This window comes from Tribolium castaneum, chromosome 6 (genome assembly GCF_031307605.1).
Source record: "Tribolium castaneum strain GA2 chromosome 6, icTriCast1.1, whole genome shotgun sequence".
Taxonomy (NCBI): Eukaryota; Metazoa; Arthropoda; class Insecta; order Coleoptera; family Tenebrionidae; genus Tribolium; species Tribolium castaneum.
In genome coordinates this window covers 1,574,469-1,599,974 of record NC_087399.1, presented here as the reverse complement: position 1 = coordinate 1,599,974, position 25,506 = coordinate 1,574,469, and the positions used below count along the sequence as shown (strand labels likewise).

Sequence of the window (25,506 nt, the reverse complement as noted above, 5' to 3'; positions counted from 1 at the left end):
GTATTTTTGCAGTTTCATTCACCCAACCCACACTCTCCAAAAATACGCGTGCCATAAATTCGTCCCAATATTTTATGCTCCAGCTATCTCTTTAATTTTTATTAGGTGCCAAAGTGTTTCCCGCTTAATTTACAAGCACATAAAACCCGCCTAATTTCCATAAATTAGCAAAACAAACACTAAAATTTTATCGCCGATTAAACGCCCATAAAATAAATTTGTTTAAAACCAGGTCCAGTAGCGAATTCTCGTTTGCGTTTCCTCCTTAAAGACCAACAGAAATCCCGGAAACGTTTAACTCCAATAAGCCCGCAATTGCACTTTCCGTCCATTAGCTCTATTATTTCGTCCTTAGCACCGTTACGAATTCGCGACTCTTTCATCGCGAATCAAAATTGGAAAAATAGCCACCGTAACTAATTAGAACTGTTGATAAATTGTCAGCGTGATTGCATTGTTGGTGCAAAGAAATATCCGCTTCCTGGCGACTTTAATTGGCCGCTATCACGATGACCACAGCTCGTGACCACCAAACCCTCCTCCACTCCAAGACGATTCAGACAAACGCACGGACGATTTACATTTAGAAAGTGTTATCTCTCCACGCAGGTGAAGCAACGCGATGACAACTGATTTTAATTGTCGTACAAATAACAGTGATAAAGTGCGAAAATGGCCAGGATTTTTGCCAAGCCGGGGACTATAGACGAGTCGGAGGAAGACGAGTTTGGGAGGTCGGACGATGTCAAGTTTAAAATTGGGGGTGATTCCCCCTTGCTCACTAGGGGTTTTACCCCGCTTTCGGGGGGTGTTCCAAGCCTGGCTAGGATCTCAACCTGTAATAGCTCCCTCACGCACGTGCCAGGGTTCAGGCAGGATGGCTCCAGGTGACGAAACTTTTTTTGTGACTGTTGAGATAAAGTTAAATTCTTTGTTTGTTGAAAATTATCACAGTTGTTTTCACACGTTCTATTTAACTAATTATGAAATTGGAACTTTTTTTGGTGTTTTCAACTCAAAATTACCAAAAAACCGTTCCGAATTCATGAAAAAAGAGTCAATAAATTTATTATTTTGTAAACATAGAAAATGAATCAATAAACAAGTGTTTGAAGCTTTATATTTTTTGACTAACAATGGTTTAAATGGCTCTTTAGTACTACTACAAGTACTTTTTACAAAAAGTTTTACTAATATTCGCACAAAAATCAGAGTTTAAAGTAATGCATAATGGTCATACAGGGTGGGCAAAGGTATGGAACCAAGCGGTTTGTGCCTAAACTATGTACCTTATGAAAAAAATAAGTAGTATATTGTCAATTACTTTCAAAATGTGATTATTTTTAAAAAAAATTATTTACTACTACGGCAATTTTCTTGGTGGAAGACCATAATATTGTTTTTGAACTAGTGTTTTTTTTTAAGTTTTTTTAAGTTATTAAAAATTTTTAAATACTACCATTTCGGCTAAGTTCGAAAAATTTTTGCAACTTTAATAACTTACTACTAAGACAATATTATTGAGTTAGAAGTCGTTTTTAGAGCAAAATTTTTTAGCAAATAAAAATCGACGTGGTAGGAGGTTACTCAAAAAAATTTTTTTGACTAACTCTAAAACCATAAAGAATTTCGAAAAATTTTTTTTAAATGATTTTATTTTTAAAGTAGTTGATGGTGTACTAATTAGTTTTTTCGTAAGGTAAATAGTTTAGGACCAAAACGCTTGGTTCTACTTCTTACTTTTGCTTAACCCTGTATATTTGTTATAATTTTTTTTTAATTCTTGAACACGTCGATTTTATTGTTTACATTAATTCAAAATTAAGACCTCATTCTTAACTTTTTTCAAAAAAGCAAACAACTTTCTGGTAGTATTAAAAAAATAAAAGAAATAAGGTAAAGGGAAGAAAAAACGATAAAAATAAACAAAAAAGTTGAAAAAGTTGTGGATAATTTTTTCACAAGGTGCTTTATTTTTCTTTTCAGGCTTTATATTCTTCAAGATTTTATTGGTTTTTAATTATTTTTTTTTACTTTTAGATTTCGTTATGTGTTTTTATGCTAATTATCTAAAATAAAAAAAATAATATAAGCACTTTGCTCTTTAGAAAATAAGGTAATAATAGAAATTTAAAGTAATTTGCGTGAAATTATCAAAAAGATTTTATTTTATTTTTTTATTTTTTTATTATTATATTTGTTTTGACATGAATTAAACATTCAAAATATATTTTAAAGTCAAAGGACATTTATGTTTAGTGTTTTTGATACATTTTTTTTCTGGTATTAATTAAAAAAAAACTCAAAAAAATGTGGTAAAAAAAGAATAAAATTAAATAAAAAAGTTAGGAAAATTTTGTGGATACTTTTGCAGAAGGTGCTTTATTTTTCTGTTCAGGCTTCATTCTTTAAGAATTTTTATTTTTGTTAATTTTTTTGTCTTTAGTTTTCGTAAGTGTTTTATTCATGCTAAAATAAAACAAATTTTTGCTATTTGTAAAATAAAGCAATATTAGAAATATCACGTTGTTTGCGTGAAATTAGCAATTTTTTTTTAAATTTCTTTATTATTAATCCTGTGTATTTGTTATAGATTATTTAAAAAAAAATTGAACACGTTTATTTTATTTTTATGTTTACGGTTTTTGATAGTTTGTTATCTTTATTATCTTGTTTGGTAGTATTACAAAAAAATGGTAAAACAAGTAAAAAAAAATAAAATCAAATCAAAAAGTTAAGAAAGTTGTCGATAATTTTACACGGTGCTTTATTTTTTTAGGCATTATTTTTAAAAAAATTATAAATTTTTTATTATTTTTTTTGTCATTAAGTCAACTGTTTTCATGCTAATTTCCAAAAAACAATAGAAAGTTAAAGTTGTTTGCATGAAATTATTATTTTTTTTATCATTATCAGAAAAATAAAAGAGTGTGCTGTTTAAAACAATAACCAAAAATGTCAGTTACCATTTAAAAAAATTAAAAATTAGGTCATTGATCACAAACTAATGACTGTTTTGTTTTTCGGGACTGAAACAAAATTAGGGCAACCTTATTTAAAAAACTGAATAAAAATTCAAAAATAATTTAAAAATTGGGTGATGGTCAGGGCACCACACATGGTAAAACAGTGTCTTTCCCTCACTTGTCGCTTATTTCTATGCAAAAATGTGTCCCATATCACACCGTTTAGATTTACAACCGATAACTGGAACAACCTGAAAGAGTAAACGAAGTCAAGATCAAACATTGTCACGTTATCTCGCGATTTTAACAAAATATTCTAAACGAAAACATTGCAAAACCAGGCTGTGCCTTCCTCTTCCAAATGACGTAAATTAATCATACCAGCGAATAATTTAATCACACTGTTTGTACCTGAACACTTTTGGAAAAACAGCAAAGGTCACCTCTTCACGTGACGCAATCACGTGCCGTAAAGGTACTTGACCCGTTTACAAAAATAAATAACTTAATTCGGAGCAAACACCCTGTAGAGAGTGCAATTGCTCACTTAAACCAATTGGATAATTTGGTAGTGTAGTTGGTGCGCATTCTTCCTCTGGGAACTCTCCCAGACCCCATTCCCGGAATTTTTGGTTTTCTCCCGAAAGATAAGAAATGCACTCTTCGAACTATCAGTCTCCTAGATGTACACTGATAGGAGAACCTAAACAAGATAACAAATCACGTTACTCACTCTCTTATAGGGAGCAGCTCGGTTTGAAAAATTACAATTAATTCGCCCGCTGCCGCTAATTGATGAGGGCAAATGTGTGTGTAAATCAAAACATTTGTATTTAAATTTGCCCAAGTATTTAACACTTCTGGCGTTTATAATGGGATTACCTATAACTAAATAATCAGTTAAGTGGTAAGAGTTCTCTTAACGATGGACTCGCCGACCGATGGTAACGAAAAAAACCAGCTTATTCCGACCACCGGACAGTTCCAGAACCCGGAACTGACTCCGGGGATTTACTTTTACCCCAGAACGCCCACTTCGCCAACGCCCAGCAGGTATTTGTGTCAGATTAGATTAGATTTTGATTTGTCTTCAGACTGTTGGTATTTATAGCGTGTTTGAAGTGATTTTTGATTTATGGCACCACTTGCTCTAATAAGGTCATAAATAAATGTGGAACTGGATAAAATGACAGATTTTTTCGAATTTGTTGCGCAAAAATTGAAATGGACGTTTCCATCACGTCATGTGATATAACAATGCATTATTAACCACAAAACTTTTACAAGTTTTTTAATTAATTTATATTTTATAAATATTTTGAACAAAAAAAATTCCTTGAAGTAAATAGTAGACTCTTGAATCGAACAATTTATTGATTATTTTTTAAAGTGAGCTTAAATTTTAAAAATACTTTTGGTATTTTTTTTAAATTTTTTGAAGTGTTCTGGACAAGTTTATAGCTTGTTGCTATCTTATCTAATCTAGAAATTCATTAGGAAATCATTGTCTTTGATTTTTGAAGCAATTATTTAGTTCAAACTGATTAAAACATCACGAAATCACTCTGAAACGGTATAGGAGACAAAATTAAAAAAAAATAGTAATTTTACGATAATTTGCGCAAAAGTTTGTTTAATGTAAGTTATTCTTTAATTGTTTTGATTTTTTTCTCTCGTTTTAAAAAAATAGTTTAAAAAGCGTCCAAAATTACCATTTTTATTTTATCTTTGAATGAACACCGCAATTTATTTGCTCTTATTGAAATCACAACGTCGACGTCACAATTATCACAATCGATTAACAAACAACCTGACAAATAATTAAGTGCCAAACCAATTATCACCCACAAATCAAACAAACACCCCCGACCTTGATCTCTTTCCGAAAGTTTATCTAAACCGCCTCCTTCCGGATTTTTTTTATAAAATTTTTTTTATTTTGTTAAATTAAGGCCTGAAATTAACACAAAAGCCAAAATAGAGAAATGTTGTAATACACAAATTTTTGGTCTAAATATGAACGAAATTTTGAAAGAAAAGTGACTTTTTGCTTAAAAATGTGCTTATTAAATATTTAGAAAAGGCAAAATAATAAATTGAGTTTATCATTTACATGGTTTTTGGTCCTTTTTCTAAAAAAAACTTCTCAATCTCAAAAATGCTAAGTCAGTTTTCAACTTAATTAAAGAGAAGTTTAAATAGAAATAGTCACAAAATCGGCGGTTTAATAAAAGAAAGCTTAATTGGCTCATTTAAGAATTTTTTCAAATCTTTTAACTAAACTCGATTGGAAAATATTGTACATCTTGAAATAAATTCTTCTGTATCACTGTTCAAATTGTCTGCACAAAAACTTTGCTTATTTTACAGTTTTTTTAATCTAAAATAAAAAAAACACCAGGAATTTTTTTAATAAATCGTTTCCATTTTGTTAAATTAAGGCTAGAAATTGCAAAGTCCGCTTATTGTTTAATCAAAACTCACTAATTTTGAGAGATTAACGTGAATTTATTAAAAATTAAGGAATTTGATTTCGTAAAATAAGTGAGTTTTTTGCTCAAAAGTAAGAGGAGTAAGAGGACAAATCTGACATGTTTTATTTATTGTCTTCCTTTAAATAAATTATGAGAAATAAGAATTTTTTTAATTTTAGACGTACCAAGAACGCCTGAAAAATACAAAAGGAATAAACAACTAACTTTACGGTCTATACATTTGAACAAAAGTTCTGAAGAAAAAAGGGATTTTCCCTTTGAAAATACGTTCAAAAAAGGCAAAAAAAATTCTGAGCTAATTATAACTACGTGGTTTTTTGTTCTTTTTATAGAAATATATTAGTTTCACTCATAAATGGAATTTTTAACTTCAAAATAACAAAATTTTTAATGCAATCATAATTAAATAGGATTTTAATTTACCCGAAAAGCTTACGATTTTGGTTTATTTAAGATTTTTTTTAAGTTACAAAAACGATTTGATTATTTGACTAAACGAGAATGGTTTTTATAAAAAAATAACGCTCATTTTAATATAGGCATTGGGTACAAAAATATTTTTTGAAATAATACAATAGTAAATTTTTCTAATTCTGCAAAACACTTTGCTCGCAATAATTCCAACAAGTATTTCAGAAAGTCATTCCGATCTGCAGCCGTCAGAAATTTTCTTAATAAATTGCTTCCATTTTTTTAAATTAGGTATGGCTAGAAATTTTTATTAATGTGGCAATTTTTTATAAAATTGTGTGAAATAAGTACAAGTTTTTGGTTTAAGAAGAAGATAAATTTAACGAAAATGAAAACGCATATTGCCGTTGATTTTTTTATTAGATCTTGACCGAAAACTTTAGACATAGATTGATATTTTTTTGTTGTAACGGAATTAACGTCAATTTTAAATTGATTTCAATATTACACGATTTATTTTCAGGATATAAGTAAATTTTTCGCTAAAAATAACAGAATAAACGGTTTACCCTAATAAAAGTGCGTGATTTTTTAACAAATTTTCGGTCAACATTTAAACAAAATTTCGGGAGAAAAGTGGATTTCTGTTTAAAAATGTGCTTAATGAATACTTAAAATAATGAATTTTTCGCTTTTTTTAGAGCAATTTTGCAAAAATAATAATTTTTAATCTCAAAAATAATCCAGTTTTCAACGTAATTAAACATCCAATTTGCTTTTTTGTGTCAAAATGGTCACAAAATCGACTGTTTTGTTAAAATAAAGCTTCTTATTTTTGTGACCAAATTCATCTTTGAAATTAACTAAAAACCTCGCTCAATTTACGATTTTTCTTCACTCAATAATTCAACTAAAAAAATTCCAGAAAGTCCTTCCGCCCTGGAGCCGTCCGCAAAATCCGGCGTCGAGCCGTGTTCAAAAACGGCGACTGCAACGTTCTACAATCCCGCATTTCAAAGCGCGGCCTCCGCTTCCTGCAGGACATTTTCACAACCCTTGTGGACATCCAATGGCGTTGGACGCTCATAATTTTCGCGTTGGCATTTTTCGTGTCTTGGCTCGCTTTCGCCTTAATCTGGTGGCTGATAATGTTCACACATGGGGACCTGGAGGACGAGCACTTGCCCATGAACCAGGCCGAGTCCAACTGGACCCCGTGCGTCCTCAACATCCACAGCTTCACCTCGTGCTATCTCTTCAGTATTGAGACCCAACACACCATCGGCTATGGTCATTATTTAATTGACTTCTAAATTTTTTTACCATAAACTTGGAATAATTTTCAGGTGTGAGAACCACGACTGAAGAGTGTCCTGAAGCTATATTTATTATGTCAATGCAAAGTATCATCGGAATGATGATTCAGGCCTTCATGGTGGGGATAGTTTTTGCGAAAATGACACGCCCGAAGTTACGAACCCAAACTTTGCTTTTTTCTCGCAATGCTGTGATTTGCCAAAGAGAGGGTCATTTGTGCCTCATGTTTAGGGTTGGAGATATGAGGAAAAGCCACATTATTGGGGCCAGTATCAGGGCACAGTTGATAAGGGCGCGTAAAACCAAAGAAGGGGAAGTTCTGAGCAATTATCAAACTGAGCTGAGTGTCACAGCTGATGGGTGTGATAACAATTTGTTCTTCATTTGGCCGATGACTATCACACATAAAATCGACGAAGAGTCGCCGCTTTATCACCTCTCGGCTAGTGATATGTTGCAGGATAAGTTCGAGATTGTGGTGATTTTGGAAGGAACGGTCGAAAGTACGGGGCAAACGACCCAAGCCAGGTCTAGTTATTTGGCCACTGAGGTTTGTTCAATTTTATAAGTGATTATTTTTGGTCAAAAAATTGTCGAGCTCATATTCGTAGCTAAAAAAATTATTGAGAATTTTACAATTTTAAGGAAAATAAATTCAAAATTTTAAATGTCGTGAAAAGCTGTTAACTTTTTTAAATTTTTTTATTTTTTCAATTACGGCTAAAGTATTCGAAAAAGTGGAATTGTTTTATCTCTCACCTATGCAAAATGATCCGGGAAATCGATTGGCATCGAGAAAATTGCCAAATTCCCAATAGTTTTTTAGTTATGAATTTTTTAAAATTTTACCAATTTTTGCATTTATCAGCAATTTGCTCGAAAACTATTAGTCAGAAAACAATAATCTTTTTTGAGAAAAATAGATAATTCAAAGAGCTTTCCAACGATAATACACTTCATAGGGTTATCTCTAATAGTTTCGGAGCTATTGCTCGAGAAATGTTCCGGGTACCCAAAACCGACAAAAACTGCGACGAAAATTGAAAAAATTAAACATCAAAAAATTGAACATTTGGACTTTTTGTGGACTTTTAACAACTTTAGTGGGTTGTTAAGACATATAGAAGTCCATAAAAATTTGCTGGAGTTAGTTAAAAAAAAATTTTTTTTCACCTCTTTGAAGGTACAGTGTATTTCAGGAAATTTGAGCAAAAAAATCGAAACTTTTAAATTGCGTGAAAAATTAGTGTAATAAAGAAAAAAAGCCGCTGAATCCAATGGAACAAACCGCACTGCTCTACGACTTTTAGTTTTCGAGTTATGAATTTTTTTAATGAATAAAATTTTTCACTATGACAAATGGCCACCCTAAATTTAGGCAAAAAATTTTAAATTTTTAATTCTTGTGAAAAATTGATATAATATGTAAAATGAGCCGTAGAATTCAATCGAATAAACCGCAATGCTCTACGACTTTTAGTTTTTTTTTTATGAATTTTTTTAGTGAAAAACTTTGATCGCTTCTGTAGCCGGAACCGTTGCCCGGAGCGGCTCCGGGTTTAGTCGAAAAAATAGATAAAATTAAGCGCTATCAGATGGTTTTTTGTTCGTTGCTCTAAGTCTTACAGTTTCCGAGAAAAACGCAAAAAAAGGTTTCCATTTTCACTTTTTTTCAATTTTCAATCGCCAATTACGGCGAAACTATTAAAGATATCGAGAAACGGAATAATGGAGGATAACCGGAATAAAAAACTCTTCAAAATGGCATAGGACTCAAGGCGATATCTCGCAAAAAAATTTTCAATTTTCAAACGCCGATTACGGCCAAACTAAAAGAGCTAGAAGAAAACGGTTTGTTCCATCGTAAAGAGCACATCAAAACCTATAAGATAGAATAGGTTTCATTTGATTTTGAGACACTTTAAAAATTGACCAATTTTAAGGGGGGGGTGTTAACTTTTTTTTAATTTTTTTTATTTTCTCATTTACGGCTAAACTATTCTAAAAAGTGAAACTGTTTTGATCCACACCTATGCAAAATGATCCGGGGAATCGATTGGCATCGAGAAAATTGCCAAATTCCCAATAGTATTTTAGTTATGAATTTTTTAACATTTTACCAATTTTTGCATTTAGCAGCAATTTGCTCGAAAACTATTAGTTGGAGAACAATAATCTTTTTTGAAAAAAATAGAAAATGCAAAAAGCTTTCCAACGATAATACACTTCATGGGGTTATCTCTAATAGTTCCGGAGCTATTGCTCGAGAAATGTTCCGGGCACCCAAAAGCGACAAAATTTGCCACGAAAATTGAAAAAATTAAACATCAAAAAATCGATCAAATGGACTTTTTGTGGACTTTTAACAACTTTAGTGGGTTGCTAAGCCATATAGAAGTCCATAAAAATTTGCTGGAGTTAGTTTAAAAAATTTTTTTTTTCACCTCTTTGAAGGTAAGTAAGTGTATTACTCAGGAAATTTGAGCAAAAAAATTGAAAATTTTAAATCTCATGAAAAGTTGGTATAATACAGAAAATGAGCCGCTGAATCCAATGGAACAAACCGCATTGCTCTACGACTTTTAGTTTTTGAGTTATGATTTTTTTTGTTGAATTAAATTTTCACACAATGGCCGATAATGCTTCTAATTTTATGCATATTGCTAATATGTCCAGTAAATTTATCAAATTATTTTTACTCTCAAAAGACGAACTGCTATTTTCACTCACGTCTCGTTCGATCATATTGATTTGCTTCACACGATTTAAATGGAGAAATAATTTTTTAGTTTTTCCTTGTTTTAGATTTTGTGGGGCCACCGCTTCGAGCCTGTCGTCTCGTACAACAAAGACCGTCAAGGCTACGAAGTGAATTACTCGAAATTCGATAACACCTATCCAGTCGACACCCCCTTGTGTTCGGGGGCCGAACTCGCCGAGTTTTACAAGTTACAAGACGTACCTGGTAAGCCACTTCCCATGGAGTGGTACTAGTACACCTCACTAACTCAATTCCAGATTCTGGAGATTGTGATCCAATAGAAAACATTCCAGTTTAGCGCTTTTGTGCAATTTCTCTAATACTAATTGATTGATTATTAGTGTTCGTGTTTCGTTCGCTGTTGTGATATTTGTGTATTTTTTACAAGCCAAAAGTAGATATTTATTATGTCAATGTTGTGCAATTTTAGAGCCGAAGGGATTGCCTGATAAGAGGGTGGAGGATCGGGTTTTGAGACCGCCTCCACCGATTAATAGGGACGAAGGTCCAGCAAGGACTAATTATTCGTATGAGGGATATGACGAGGATTTGTTGGGAGGAGTCAATGCCAGTTACGTGTAATTTATTAAAAGATTTGTTAACTTATTGCTTGCATAAGTTTGTCAAATCACGTCTCGAGTGTTATTTATTCTGTACCTTTGATTTTTTAGTTTTTATTAGTTGCCACATTAACTGTAAAAATGTGAAAACGGAAAAATCGCATAAATAAAGAATTTTAAAAAGAAAAATCTGTTTTATTTCATTCCTCGACAAAAATTCGAAAAATCAAACATCTTAAAATTAAACTACTTGACGTTTTTTAAACTGAAATAAATTTCTTAAAATTTGCATTGTTTTCAAGCATTTTATCGCAATTTTTTCAAGGTTTTTTGCAATTTCAGTCAGAAACTCACTTATTTCGCAAAATTCAAAATCAAAATTTACTAAATTTTGTTAATTTTTTTTTGAAGGTTTTAGCACACAAAAAATAAAAATTTCAGTTTATTTAGAAGTTTGAGTTTTTTCTTAAAAAGTTTGTACATACCATATATTTGTCGTTACGCAAAATAAAAAGACAGAAATTTTACAGTGATGTTAAAAATTACATTATTTTTGCAAATTCTGAAGATTTGAACTTGTCTTTAAACTAAAAATCAAGTTTTTTTCCGTTTTTAGATAACTAGAACGAAAAAATCACTAAATTTAGATAAAAATTACCAAAAATTTATCTTTTCTGAGCGTATATTCAGTAAAAACTCTATTTCTTAAAAAATAGGCCAAAAAGTTATAAAATTATGTCAAAAATGACAGTATTTTTGCAAGTTCTGAGAATTTAAACACATTTATAGACCAAAAATCACGTTTTACTTCTTGATTTTATTAAACTAGAACAAAAAAATCACAAAATTTTGTCGAAAATGACCAAAAATTTGTCTTTTCTTAGCGTTTTCTAAGCAAAAGCTAAATTATTGCGCAAAATTTTTTAAAAAGTAAGCCAATAAATCACAGAGTTATGTCAAAAATGTCATTATTTTTGCAAGTTTTGAGGATTTAAACACGTTTTTAGACTAAAAATCAAGTTTTTTTTCCAACTTGAACGAAAAAAATTACCAAATTTGGTCGAAAATGACCAAAAATTTATCTTTCCCAAGCGTTTTCTTAGTAAATGCTCAATTATTTCGCAAAATTTCTTAAAAATTATGCCAATAAATCACAGAATTATGTCAAAAATGCCACTATTTTTGAAAGTTTGAGGAATTTTAAAACATTTTTAGACCAAAAATAAAGTTTTACTATCTGTTTTTATTAAACTAGAACAAAAAAATCACCAAATTTGGTCAAAAATCATAAAAAAAATTACCTTTTCTAAGCGTTTTCGCCGCAAAAGCCCAATTATTTCGCAAAATTTCTTAAAAAGTAAGCCAATAAGTCACACAATTATGTCAAAAATTACATTATTTTTGCAAGTTCTGAAAATTTAAAATCAAGATTTTCTTCTAAATTGAACAAAAAAATCACCACATTTATTCTAAAATGACCAAAAATTTACCTTTTCTAAGCATATATTTAGCAAAAGTTCTCAATAAATTACAGAATTATGTTTTTAGACCAAAAATCACAGTTTTTTTGGTATTTATTTAACTAGAACGATTTTGTTAATAAACATCTAGAATAAAAAAATAAAACCAAGCTGATTTAAATGGCGATAAAACCACAATCATCAGATTTGATCCCAGACGACAATTTTTGATAATAAATTACCTTGACAACTAATATCCAAGACAAGTGTTACGATTAGATTTTAGTTCCGAAACATAAAAAAATAAATAAATTAAAAACGGATTAGTACATCACCAGACTTGTCTTTATTGTAGGTGTCTACGAGCTTCCACTTTAACTACAGCCACCAGATTATCACAATAAAATTTAGTTGCACTTCTCTTTACCCAACAAAGCTCTGAATCCGTTTACAACACCTAGGTTAAAAATACGTCAATCTTTCAAAACGTGCCTCGAATAGAATTTTTTAAAATTGAGCAAACAGAGCCTACCGGAATTATCTCGAGATAAGCGACTTTATTTGCACACTAAAACCCAAATTACTCTTCTTTACGCCAGTTATGGAGACACACGTTATAGAAACAGAAGGTCTAACAAGGTAATTAATTGATTTTTTATAATTGCTAACACCAAAAAAATTTTTGAAGGATTCTATCAACCGACTGCAAATCCCGCCGCAGAATCATCCTCAAAAACGGCAACTGCAACATCCACCGGCCAGAATCCAAACGCCAGAAATACGCTTTCTTGCAATTCACCAAACTGGTGGACTCCTCCTGGACCTTCACAATTTTCGTTTTTCTGATAACTTTGCTTTCTTCTTGGCTTCTTTTTGCAGCGATTTGGTGGCTGATTTGCCACACACATGGCGACTTCGAACCCGAGCATTTGCCACAAGTGCAGAAAGCGAACAATTTCACACCGTGTGTCTACCACATCAACAACTTCGGCTCGTGCCTACTTTTCAGCATTGAGACGCAACACACTGTGGGGTACGGGATTAAGGCAACGACGGACGAATGCCCAGAGGCGATTTTCGTCAACGCCCTTCAATGTATCATCGGTTTTATCATGCAGGGGATCATGGCCGTGATTATTTTCTCCAAAATGACGCTTCCGCGGCTCCGATCCCAGACGTTGCTATTTTCCAAAAAAGCCGTGATTTGCCCCCGGAATAACAAACTTTGCTTCATGTTCCGAATGGGCGACATGCGCAAAAACCACATTATTGACGCCAAAGTTCGCGCATTTTACATCCGGGCGGAACGTACCGTCGAGGGCCAAGTGCTGGACCACCACCAAGTGGAACTTCCGGTCAAAGTGGATGAATGCAAAAGCGGCATTTTTTTCAATTGGCCACTGGTTGTGTTCCACGAAATTACAAAAGACTCGCCTCTATATTACCTATCACCAAGTGATTTGAAGAAAAATCGGTTCGAAATCGTGGTACTGCTAGAAGGTACCACCCAAAGTACCGGTCAGATGACCCAAGCCAAAAGCAGTTATTTGCCACGTGAAATAATTTGGGGGAAGAAGTTTCAAAGTTTGCTCAATTTTAACTACGACAGGAGGGAGTTTGAGGCCGATTTTTCAAAATTTGACCAAGTACTGGCTGTTAGTACGCCCCTGTGTTCGGCAGCGTACATTGATGACTACAACCAAATGCAGAAATTGAGTGGTCTGGACTTCACACCAAGGCAAAGCTGGGGCGAGTTGGACGTGGAAAAGTTCAAGGACCACGTTTTAAGAGTTTGTGAAAGTGGTGGTGAAAATGTTAATTCGTGACTAAAATTTTGCGATTTTTGACGACTAGTTTTGTCCCATTTCTGTTACTTTATCAAGGATCAGAAAAATAATTTTGTTATTTTTCTTGCGATTTGCAATATTTTGTAATTTTCGACAATTAAAGGAAATAAAAGTAGTGTAAAAAATAATAACAAAGCAGACCTAGCACAAGGTACTAAATTAGTTGCACAAGTCTGGTAATTTGCTTCTTATCGCTTGGTACAGAAAAGCAATCTGATAAGGAAAAAATTTTTTCAACAAGTGGTACTAGAAACGTATTAAATGTGACGCAAAAAGGTACGATTTTTATTGCATTGTGTGAAAATAAAGTACAACGGCTTAAACTTTTATTTTTGTAATAAAATAATTTTTAATAAATAAAATAAATACAAGATTCACTCAACTGTCGATGACGTACACTTCAGTCTTTTTCTCTTTTTCGGAGATCCCTAAAAAACCGTTACTACTCGCTACTAATTGTACGTTTTTTTCCTTACGTTTCTCCTCCTGTTTGTCGCTATTATTGCTATTATCATCCCACGGTTGTATGGTCCCGGACGAAAACAAAACGTAAAAAATACCACAGAAAATGTAAATACCCGCAGCTAGTCTGAACACGTTCCACCACAGCTCCGTATCTTCCTAAATTTTGGATTCAAAATTTTGGAAAAATTAATCCCAACTCACCTTCTTGCTCCCGAACCAGTCGACCGATAAGGGCCCCAAAATCGAGAAAATGGTCGAGAAGCAGTTGACTATTCCTGTGATGGTACCAGCATGGTTGGGGGAGATGTCGATGGGGTTCACCAAGTACCCACTCTGGGTGAAGGCGCTGGTACCAACAGCTACAACCAAAAGACCAGTAGCAAGGTCTTTTTCGTCACTTTTGATGAAACCCAAGTAAATTAGGGCCCCAGCTGGGATAAAGGAACCAAGTGAGGTGAAAATTTTTCGAGTCGTGTTAATACTGAAGATTTTTTTTGTGATGAGACGGTCGGCTACGGGGGCCCCCAGGAGCCCCATGAAGAGGAGCGCCACGTAAGGGAGGGACGACAGTTGGCTATTCTAGAGAAAAAAATGTTAATGGCCATTTTTCAAAAAATTAAATTTTTTAATAGTGCCATTTGTGACGTTATTATTAATATTGTTTACACCTTTAGGTAGTACAAATCATAAAAAAAATAAAAATCAAAATATAACTTCAATATTATTAAAAAATATTGGCAATAACACACAAAAGGTTTTATCTTCTTCTTATATATATTTTGAAAATTAATATATATATATATATATATATATATATATATATATATATATATATATATAATATATTATATATTATATATATAATTTAATATTTTATAAAACTTACACTTACTCAAAAAATAATAAACATAAAACAATCAACCTTTATAGAATAAAGCAAGAATAAAAACAATACTTTGTATAAAACTTTCCATAGTTAAAAAAAAATTTTTTTTGTTTTTGTTTACTTCAATATTGGCAATAAAACACGAAAGGTTTAATCTTCTTCTTACGTTATGTTACAAGAGCCAAATTTTATATTTTGAAAAATAATATATATAAATATTATATATATATATATATAAATATATAATTTAATATATAATTTAATATTTAATAAAACTTACACTTACACAAAAAAAATAAACATAAAACAATCAACCTTCATAAAATAAAGCAAGAATAAAAAAATACTTTGTATAAAACTTTCCATACTTTAAAAAAAAAAATTTTTGTCTACTTCAGAAAAATTACCCAATGCCTTAAAACGGTTACCAAAAGTACTGGTTGATATTTAACCAAATTATAAATGATGTAATAAAAGTCAGTCATTAATGTATCTTTTAAAAAAATAAAAATTGCATGTTCGAAGATTTTTTTGAAAAAATAACAAACATGAAATTTGTGCGTTTTTTTTATCTTAAAGTCTTCAAAGTGATGAATTTCACGTTCAAAATAATAATTTGGTATAAACAGGACTGGATTAATTGTAACTTTTGACCTTGATTAGGGCACTTTTAGAGCCCTATTTTTTCAAAAATAAAAGATTTTTTATTTACCTCTTTAATTTTGAAGTTCATGACACTGGCCATGTAGCTCGGTATTTCAGTCAGAAGGGTGAAGGAGCCCCAACTTGAGCCACAGCTCGCCATAAAAATGGCCCACATGGGCATTGAGGTAAAAATCGCCTTCCAAGGTGTTGGAATTTTCTGCAAAAAATTATGATGAAATTATTCCAAAATTACGTTTTCTTACTTTAGTCAATCGACTATTGACACTGGTACTGCTCTCAATATACAATTTTTCATCTTCGGAGATACAACTGTGACAATCGGGCGAATTGGCCGCAAAAATCGCAAACACAACACTCCAAACCACCCCCAAGCCCCCGTAGAGATAACACGCAACGGTCCACCCCCACGTGGAGCCCGCAATAGCCCCCGTTAACGGCATGGACGTGATAATCCCAATCGACGCACCTCCGTAGACAAAACTCATAACTCGCGACCGCTCACACGCCGGCGTCCACTTACTCACAAGGTTCAAGATACAAGGGTACAGAAACCCCTGGGCTAGCCCCTGAACCACCCGACAAAGAATCACCCCGCCGGAGCCCCAACAAGCCCCCAAAACGGGGATTATGATGTTGAAAACGGAACCCAGAAGCATGGTACCGACCAGGAACCACTTGGGGCCGAAGTACTCGCTCAGTTGACCCGCCACGATCTGGGTCACCAGGTACCCCCAGAAGAACGACGAGAGGATGGTGTCCACGTCACTGTCGCTCCATTCGGGGTACGTCTGATTTTTTTGTCAATTGATGATTTTTTTGGGGTCGGTTACTTACGGGGATGCTGGGGTCTGGGGGCGTTTCCTCCGTCATGGCGATGATTCCCACGGAGAGGGCGGTCCGCATCCCGAAAAAAATCACAAGGGTGAAGGACATGAGGAGGAACTGGCAGTGGCGGACGCCGAGGCAACTTTCTGAAAATTTCGGTTATTAAGGGTTGAAACTCGAGGGGGGTTACTTGGACGTGGGGCTTCCGCCGCGGGGCAAATTGGGAGTTTCAAATCGGACATCTTACAAGTCGGCTGGAAAAAATTCAATTACTGAGACATAATGGATGACTTGAATATAAGTCAGTTGATATCATCTAATCGAAATTCGAGTGCTGGGATTTATCAGATTGCGATTTTTGAGAGGGCAGCGAAGTCAAAATCGGCGCTTGTTTCAGCTTCATTTTGCAAGAATTTATTCCATTTTTTCAAAGTGCGTGTCAGTTTGGCATTATTACAATGGTTGTCACGCTGATTTTGTTAATTGTGTTCCGGATTATTTTTTTTTGTGTTACTGATTCAAGCAAAATTTATCACAGTCAATGAATTAAACTTGTAATTTTTAGAGTGTTTTCCAGTTGTTTGGAATGTGTGACGTCGAAATGCTATTTTACTAAAATAGTGTTATATTTGTTTTACGAATAGTTTAATTTGTTTGCTTTAATCTCAAGAATGGAAAAACGTAGCCGTCTCGTCACACATTGTTTCGTTATTTCTCAATTTATTTCTAGGGCACGAACAAGTTAAAATTTAAAAATTGGATAATTTTTAACAAACTGATAAAACTGGCAATTTTCGAAAAATTTCGTTTGGCTTACCAACTTGAGCAGTTTTCACCACACAACAAGGCGGACTAATTAGTCAGATTCAGTTTGCAAGAGCCGTCATTGTTCGTCATTTAAATACCTACCTCACTAGTAAATACATGTGCAATGTGCAACAATTAATAAAAGAAATCAACAAATCGTAAAAATATTTTTTACTTCAAATTACAATTTGATAAAAGTAAATTATTTGCACGATTTCCAAACCTAACTCAAGCCATTAATGAATTTATCACTACGTGCTTTCAAAAATTCATGTCGGAATATTCACCTCAACAATTGCGTTTATTTGTTATAAATAGATTTTTAAAAACAATCCGGCATTGTTATGGAAGTACCATTTTCAAATAATAAAGAGATAAGATAAGGACGTATCCGGTATATAGTGCGGTCACTTAAAGTCATTTTTTGAAAAATTTTGAAAAATCTAGCTATTTTATTAATCACTGTTGTCGCCACAACGCTTAACTATTGGAATTGTGTTATAAAAAATGATATCCTTTTCATAAAAAATGCTAATTGTAACATTAACCCGGCTATTTCTGTGATAACTGATAAGATACAGCAACTTGATGATATTTAGAAATAATATGCAATTAACACTACAACAAAGCACTTGAATGCCAAATAAAAGGGAAAAAGTTCAAGTACTTACAAGTTGCAAGCCACAGAGTTGTTCAAACCTACTCTGAGTTAAAAGTTTTAAAAATCGTCACAGTATTTATCCCATAATTGGCACGTACTATATAATGAAATGTCACAATGTGTGTTAGAACTTAATCCATTCAATGCCTTTATAATTCGCCACATTAAATTTATTTAGACCTCTAGACATCGCGGAATATATTTTTTCCAAGTATTACGGCTGTGAGTAAATTGTAAAATTATCGTCATTATGCAAATTGCTGACAACTCAAACATTTTCTTCCCAGTAACATAATTTTTAAGCTTACGCTGAATATCATTTAAACAATTTTAGCCAAATAACAAAACAGTAATTTAATGCAAATCTCAAAAATATTTTGTGCCAAGAGTGAAATAAGTAAATTCTTTTTCATAACTTTAGAGAAACTGGCAAATGAAAATTATGAAAATCCGCCAATTTAAATAAAACAATCATCATTTGTTGTAACGTGAGTCAGCTCTAAGGACCGAAAAATTGTAAAAAAATTTACATACTTTGAAAAAATATAAGTATTTTTATTTTCTTAATAGCAAACGCTGATTTTGTGAGCAAATAATTCACTGTTTTCTGGTTTAGATTAATCTGTATGCAACTAATAATACACACTGTATATGAAATAAAAGTCTATCACGAGTTCATACTAAGAGTTGATAGTTGATAGATAATTTTCCAGTTTTGAATTTGTTTTTTTTACTTTACTAATACAAAAAATATATAAACATTGATGAAAAACAGGAAAATTTGGTAAATGGGCACTCAAAAAAACACAAAACTTGTAATTTTGTAATATTTTATTATAAAAAATAAATAAAACATTATTATAATGCCAACTATTCTTAACTTTATCACAATAATAAAAAAATTACACAAGACTTTTCACTTTATTTGTACTACTTCCAGATTCTTTTCTCTCCTCTTTCTCGGCCCCTCCATTCCACTCCTGTAACTCTCCTGAACAAAAGATTGCGTAGAAAATGCCACAACCGACGTAAATCCCAGCCGTTAACCAAAACACCTTCCTCCACAAAATCGGGTCTTTCTAATAAAAAATTCGTAATTTATTTTCCTTTTGACTACGTTTTACCTTATCACTTCCAAAAAACTGTACTGACAATGGCCCCAAAATCGAGAAAACCGTGGACGTACCGTTGGTAATACCCAACAAAGTACCAGCATGGTTAGGAGCCAAGTCTACCAAATTTACCAAAGCTCCGGAAAAGTCCAAGCCACAAGCACCAACAGCAATAACTAGCAAAACGGTCCCTAAATCCTTCTGCGAACTGTCGATAAAACCAAGGCTGAACAAGGCAGCTGCTGGTATTAGACAACCCATAGAATTGAAAATTTTACGAGTTGTTCCAATCGTAAGAACTTTATTTGAAATTAATTTATCGGCAATTGGGGCACTTGCCATAGCTACGATAAACGTGGCAAGGTACGGGAGGGCCGATAGTTGACTATTCTGTAATTATTTGTAAATTAAACAATTAAAAAAAAGTACCAACGTACAGATTTGATATCAAAGCCCATGACATTGCTCATGTAGGTGGGGATTTCCGTCAGGAGGGTGAACCCGCCCCATCTGTTCCCACAGGACGTCACCAAAATGGCCCAGACGGGCAGTGACGTTGCGATTTTTTTCCAAGGTGTTGGTACTTTCTATAAAATAAATTTCGAAACCCCGACTTAATCCAATATTTTTGTACCTTTTTTTCACCACTATCACACGAATTGCTACTTTCGATGTATTCTCTTTCCTCATCTGAAATACTTGGGTGAAGCGCTGGGGAATTGGCCACGAAAATTACGAAAATAATGGCCCATAAAATACCAACAGCCCCATAAATGTAAAACGCCGAAGGCCAACCCCAGCTAGAGCCCGAAAGGGCCCCCGTAAAAATCATAGACAAGATAATACCAACATTTGAACCACCGAACACAAAACTTGAAACTCGTGACCGTTCGTACAATGGGGTCCATTTACTAATCAAATTGTTTGTGGATGGGTAGAGAAAACCTTGGTTCAAGCCTTGCACCACCCGACATATTATAACCCCAGTGGGTCCCATAACTTCGGCCATTGTTGGTATCAAAATATTGAAAATGGAACCAATGGTCATGGTGGTGAAGAGGAACCATTTGGGGCCGAAATATTCGCCCAATTGGCCTGCAACAACTTGTGGGACAACGTACCCCCAAAAAAACGACGATAAAATTGTGTCGGTATTGTCCCATTTTGGGTACGTCTAGTAGAAAATAAAAAATTATTAAAAAAAAATTAATAATAGGGTACTTACGGGTATGTTCGGGCTTGGGGGCGTCTCGTCGGTCATTGCGATGATAGCAACTGACATGGACGTTCTCTGTGCGTAAAGAATTATAATCGAGAAGAACATCAACCCGATTTGGACGTGTCGTACGCCAAAGAAATGCTCTAAAAATTTGATTTTATGTGCTAGGTATGCAAAACTTTGATATTACTTGGTTGGGGTTTGCCATTTTGAATTGTGGCCGACATTTTGTGGCAATTACGGAACTTATCTCAGGTTCTTTCTTTTATTACAAAAAGGCAGTTGTTATCTAATCACAACAAATGAAGAATTTACATGATTTTTAACTCTTGTTTCCACTTGATCTTATCCATAGTACAATTAAATTTTAAGTGTAGCGAATTAATTTCGCTTTGAAAATTATGGTTTCCGACAAAAATATTAACAATTTGTTACTACATATTTTAATTGACTAAAGTCTTACAGACCCAAACAAAGTTACCACTTACCACTACTAATTTTGGATTTATCCATAAGTCACTTCCACCAATGAATAGTAAAATTTAAAGTATTATGTAACAAAATACATTAACAATTTATTGATGCAAATTTTATGTAGTGATTAGATTACAAAAAAAATACGGAACTAACAAATACCTTGAGAATGTAAATGGGTAAATTTTGTGCACGCAGAGAAACACAACTCGTGATTTTGTATTATTTTATTACAAAAAATAAATAAAACATTACTATAATGTCACTTGTTCTTAACTTTATCACTGTGATAAAAACTAAACAGGGCTTTTTTCTTTATTTGTACTACTTTCAGATTTTTTCCTGTCCACTTTGTCTTCCTCCCCATTCCACTCTTGCAACTCCCCTGAACAAAATATGGCGTAGAACAAACCACAACCGACGTAAATCCCAGCAGTTAGCCAAAACACCTTCCTCCACAAAATCGGGTCTTTCTAGATTCAAAAATTCGTAATTTATTTCTTTTTGATTACGTTTTACCTTATCACTTCCGAGGAACTGGACTGATAAAGGCCCCAAAATCGAAAAAATCGTGGACGTACCGTTGGTAATACCCAACAAAGTACCAGCATGGTTTGGGGCCAAGTCTACCAAATTAACCAAAGCTCCAGAATAGACAAAACCACAAGCACCAACAGCAATAACTAGCAAAACTGTTCCTAAGTCTTTCTGCGAACTGTCGACCAGACCAAGGCTGAATAAGGCAGCTGCTGGGATTAGACAACCCATAGAATTGAAAATTTTTCGAGTTGTTCCAATCGTGAGAATTTTATTCGAAATTAATTTGTCGGCAATTGGGGCACTGCCCATGGCCACTATGAACATGGCAAGGTACGGGAGGGCCGATAGTTGACTATTCTGTAATTGTTTGTTAATTAAAAAACTTAAAAAAAGTACCAACGTACTGAATTGATATCAAAGCCCATGATGTTGCTCATGTAGCTGGGAATTTCCGTCAGGAGGGTGAAACCACCCCAGCTGTTCCCACAGGACGTGACCAAAACGGCCCAAACTGGGAGCGACCTTGCGATTAGTTTCCAAGGTGTTGGTACTTTCTATAAAATAAATTTAAAAACCCCGACTTAATCCAATATTTTTGTACCTTTTTTTCACCACTATCACACGAATTGTTACTTTCGATGTATTCTCTTTCCTCATCTGAAATACTTGGGTGAAGCGCTGGGGAATTGGCCACGAAAATTACGAAAATAATGGCCCATAAAATACCAACAGCCCCATAAATGTAAAACGCTGAAGGCCAACCCCAGCTAGAGCCCGAAAGGGCCCCCGTAAAAATCATAGACAAGATAATACCAACATTTGAACCACCGAACACAAAACTTGAAACTCGTGACCGTTCGTACAATGGGGTCCATTTACTAATCAAATTGTTTGTGGATGGGTAGAGAAAACCTTGGTTCAAGCCTTGCACCACCCGACATATTATAACCCCAGTGGGTCCCATAACTTCGGCCATTGTTGGTACCAAAATATTGAAAATGGAACCAATGGTCATGGTGGTGAAGAGGAACCATTTGGGGCCGAAATATTCGCCCAGTTGGCCGGCACCGACTTGTGGGACAATGTACCCCCAGAAAAATGACGACAAAATTATGTCAGTATTGTCCCATTTTGGGTACGTCTAGTAGAAAATAAAAAATTACAAAAAAAAAAATTAATAATAGGGTACTTACGGGTATGTTAGGGCTTGGGGGCGTCTCGTCGGTCATTGCGATGATAGCAACGGACATGGACGTCCTCTGTGCGTAAAAAATTATAATCGAGAAGAACATCAACCCGATTTGGACGTGTCGTACGCCAAAGAAATGCTCTAAAAATTTGATTTTATAGACTAGGTTTGCAAAAATTTGATATTACTTGGTGTGGGTTTGGCATTTTCAATTGGAAGTTTCGTGGCTGACATTTTGCGGCAATTGCGGGGACTTATCTCAAGTTCTTTCTTTTATTACAGATGGACAGAGATTATCTAATCGCCACAAATGAAGAATTTGCATGATTTCTAACTTTGTTTCCAGGAGTACTTCACTTGATCTTATCCAAAATACAATCAGAAAAATTCGCTTTTGAAAATTAGTTTTTCGAAAAAAAGAATTTTCTAATGCATTACAACTAAAGCAGAAGGGCCAAAGTCTCGAAATTTTATCATATGACTCAGGTCCTAGATCAAATAAAGTTGCTACTTACTATCACACTGCCTGAACTGTAGATTTATCGATAAGGCAAAATTTCCATCACCGAACAATTAAAATTTAAAGTATTTTGTTGTAATGACACGACAAAATACTTTAACAATTCATTACAAATCGATGCAAATTTTATGTGCGGCTGATAAGATTACGAAAAAATTTACGAGACTTACAAATGCCTTGAAACTACACCAAGACTTTGACGTACTATTTTTACATAAAATCGCCAATTTTTGGGGTATTTGTAAGTAATTAACAAACAAAAATACGTGTCAAAAATTGTGAGGATTATTTTTTATTTTTCTTTAACTTTTAGTGTCTTAGAAGATTCAATCAAAGGGCAAATTTGATGAGTTAGTAAATGACAATTGTCTGAGTACTTAGATAAGGCAGATTCGAGTAGGTATTTATTATTTAAATGTGTTTACAAACACTAAACACAGATAAGAGCTGGACAAGGTAGCACCAATAACGCACTTAATTCGAAAATTTTTATTATTAAATTTTTGTACAATGATTTTCGTTTTTTTCTTCATCCTCTGGCTCGTTCCAACTTTGTACTTCCGCAGAGGCAAAAACGACATAAAACAGTCCACAACCGCCGTAAATTCCAGCCGCTAGAAGAAAAACCTTCCTCCACAAAAGCGGGTCATTCTGGAACAAATACTCAAAATTTGAGCACATTTTTGCCCCTTACTTTATCCTCGCCAAAAAGTCCCACCGTTATGGGCCCCAAAATCGAAAAAACATTCCCGATGCAGTTAGCCATGCCCATAATGGTCCCAGAATGGTTTGGGGCAAAGTCAATAATATTAACAATATAACCTGAATAAATAAAAGACGAAAAACTACACGCAATGACCAGAAACGTGGTGACTAGAGCTTCGGTAAAATTTTCGAGAAAAGCCAGGTAAGTTAAAGCCGCACCTGGCACAAAAGCCGCCAAACCATTAAAAATTTTCCTAACTGTGCTAATCGAACAGATTTTCTTGGTTACGAGCAAATCGGCCAAAGGTGAGACAAAAAGGCCCAAAAAAAAGTTGCCCAAATAGGGCAACGCTGCCAATTCACTGTGCTAAAAACTTGGATTATAATATCAATAAATTACAATTTAACTCACAGAATTGATGTCAAACTTCAACATGTGGCTCATATAAGTGGGCATTTCGGCCATTAGGGTGAAATAACCAAAGCACTGGGCAATGGACGCCAATAAAACGGCCCACACTGGGCGCGAAGTCGCAATTTTTGACCACGGCGTTGGCACTTTTTTCTTTTCTGTTGTGACAAAATTGCTCCGCATTATGTATTCTTTCTCCTCTTGCGAAATCCCCCCATGGTCTGAGGGTGAGTTTTGGGCAAAAACCGCAAAAATAAGGGCCCAAATTATCCCCAAACCGCCGAAAATGTAGAAAGCTACAGGCCACCCTAAATCCGAACCGGCTATAACACCGGTCAAGGGCATAGCAATTGCCATCCCTAGACTATTACTCCCGTAGACAAAATTCGAAATTCGGGCCCTTTCGAATAAGGGCGCCCATCGGCTTATGAGATTGAGGATTGAAGGGTAGAGGAAACCCTGAGTTAGGCCCTGGATGACACGACATGTTATCACCCCAGAAGGGCCCAAAGTTGCCGCTAGAGGCGGTATGGCGATGTTGGCAAGGGAACCAATGATCATGGTACCGACCAGGAACCACTTAGGGCCGAAAAACTCGCTTAGTTGGCCGGCACCAATCTGTGGGATTATGTAGCCCCAGAAAAATGAGGAGAGGATTAAATCAACGTTGTTCCACCCAGGGTATGTCTAAAAATCGGGAAGTGAGGGAAAAGGGCTGGAAAGTGGTACTTACCGGTATGCTAGGGTCGGGCGGTGTCTTGGCCGTCATTGAAATAATTGAGACTGATAGCGACGTTCGTATAGCGAATGAAATCAAAATTGAGAAGAACATTAACACGAACTGGAAGTGTCTGACACCGATGAGATTTTCTAAAATTTGGGTTAAAACAAGTTTGAATTTGAAAAAAATTTACTTGGTTTTGGGGGAGTTTCACTGATCTGAAGAGAGGAAACTTCATTTTTTTGCGCCAACATTTCACGAGATCACGAAGAAACTAGCACTTTACAATGTTTGTTATTTTATCTAATCGGTCGTTGTGTAATTAAATTATCTCTTAATTTGAAGGAATTTCACAAATCCGCGTTTATTAGTCTTAATCTTCTGACATTACAAGACACAGCGAGCTGTAAAATTGTTTGGGAAAACTTATTTTTCTTTTGTAGAACACGACTAAACGAAAAATATGCGTGTTATCGGCTTAAACATC

The 25,506-nt window shown here is 34.2% G+C and overlaps 5 protein-coding genes across 9 annotated transcripts; 2 read left to right on the top strand and 3 right to left on the bottom strand.

The window, feature by feature from the left end:
• The first annotated feature begins 357 nt into the window (after positions 1-357).
• LOC654910 (G protein-activated inward rectifier potassium channel 3) lies at positions 358-10,699 on the top strand. Of its 3 annotated transcripts, none has more exons than XM_064357393.1 (5): positions 358-887; positions 6,798-7,162; positions 7,219-7,739; positions 9,995-10,154; positions 10,208-10,523. In XM_064357393.1, the coding sequence occupies exons 1-5, from the start codon at positions 673-675 to the stop codon at positions 10,246-10,248; spliced, it is 1,302 nt and encodes a 433-aa protein (XP_064213463.1). In that variant the 5' UTR covers positions 358-672; the 3' UTR covers positions 10,249-10,523. The 3 variants fall into 3 exon arrangements, with proteins under 3 accessions (XP_064213463.1, XP_064213461.1, XP_064213462.1); XM_064357391.1 differs by having other exon boundaries at positions 359-887; positions 10,381-10,699; XM_064357392.1 differs by lacking the exon at positions 358-887 and adding an exon at positions 3,583-4,019 and having other exon boundaries at positions 10,381-10,699.
• Positions 10,700-12,298: 1,599 nt separating this feature from the next.
• On the top strand, positions 12,299-14,199 carry LOC663082 (ATP-sensitive inward rectifier potassium channel 11). The gene is made up of 2 exons (XM_969143.3): positions 12,299-12,609; positions 12,659-14,199. The coding sequence occupies exons 1-2, from the start codon at positions 12,572-12,574 to the stop codon at positions 13,794-13,796; spliced, it is 1,176 nt and encodes a 391-aa protein (XP_974236.1). The 5' UTR covers positions 12,299-12,571; the 3' UTR covers positions 13,797-14,199.
• LOC663109 (putative inorganic phosphate cotransporter) lies at positions 14,131-18,206 on the bottom strand. 3 transcript variants are annotated; one of them, XM_064357425.1, is made up of 8 exons: positions 18,138-18,206; positions 16,850-16,913; positions 16,669-16,805; positions 16,077-16,622; positions 15,881-16,030; positions 14,484-14,861; positions 14,294-14,438; positions 14,131-14,245 (listed from the first exon to the last, which is right to left on the bottom strand). In XM_064357425.1, exons 2-8 carry the CDS (start codon positions 16,899-16,901, stop codon positions 14,196-14,198), a joined length of 1,458 nt encoding a protein of 485 aa, XP_064213495.1. In that variant the 5' UTR covers positions 16,902-16,913; positions 18,138-18,206; the 3' UTR covers positions 14,131-14,195. The 3 variants fall into 3 exon arrangements, with proteins under 3 accessions (XP_064213495.1, XP_008197309.1, XP_015838429.1); XM_008199087.3 differs by lacking the exon at positions 18,138-18,206 and adding an exon at positions 17,477-17,594; XM_015982943.2 differs by lacking the exon at positions 18,138-18,206 and having other exon boundaries at positions 16,850-17,147.
• Positions 18,207-19,000: 794 nt separating this feature from the next.
• On the bottom strand, positions 19,001-25,473 carry LOC663136 (uncharacterized). Its single transcript, XM_064357447.1, has 10 exons — positions 25,213-25,473; positions 25,032-25,168; positions 24,299-24,985; positions 23,876-24,253; positions 23,685-23,832; positions 20,465-20,601; positions 19,874-20,413; positions 19,677-19,826; positions 19,252-19,629; positions 19,001-19,206 (listed from the first exon to the last, which is right to left on the bottom strand). Exons 1-10 carry the CDS (start codon positions 25,271-25,273, stop codon positions 19,030-19,032), a joined length of 2,793 nt encoding a protein of 930 aa, XP_064213517.1. The 5' UTR covers positions 25,274-25,473; the 3' UTR covers positions 19,001-19,029.
• LOC663162 (putative inorganic phosphate cotransporter) lies at positions 21,145-23,119 on the bottom strand. The gene is made up of 6 exons (XM_015982933.2): positions 22,850-23,119; positions 22,666-22,802; positions 22,074-22,613; positions 21,877-22,026; positions 21,452-21,829; positions 21,145-21,405 (listed from the first exon to the last, which is right to left on the bottom strand). Exons 1-6 carry the CDS (start codon positions 22,893-22,895, stop codon positions 21,229-21,231), a joined length of 1,428 nt encoding a protein of 475 aa, XP_015838419.1. The 5' UTR covers positions 22,896-23,119; the 3' UTR covers positions 21,145-21,228.
• Positions 25,474-25,506: the final 33 nt, after the last annotated feature.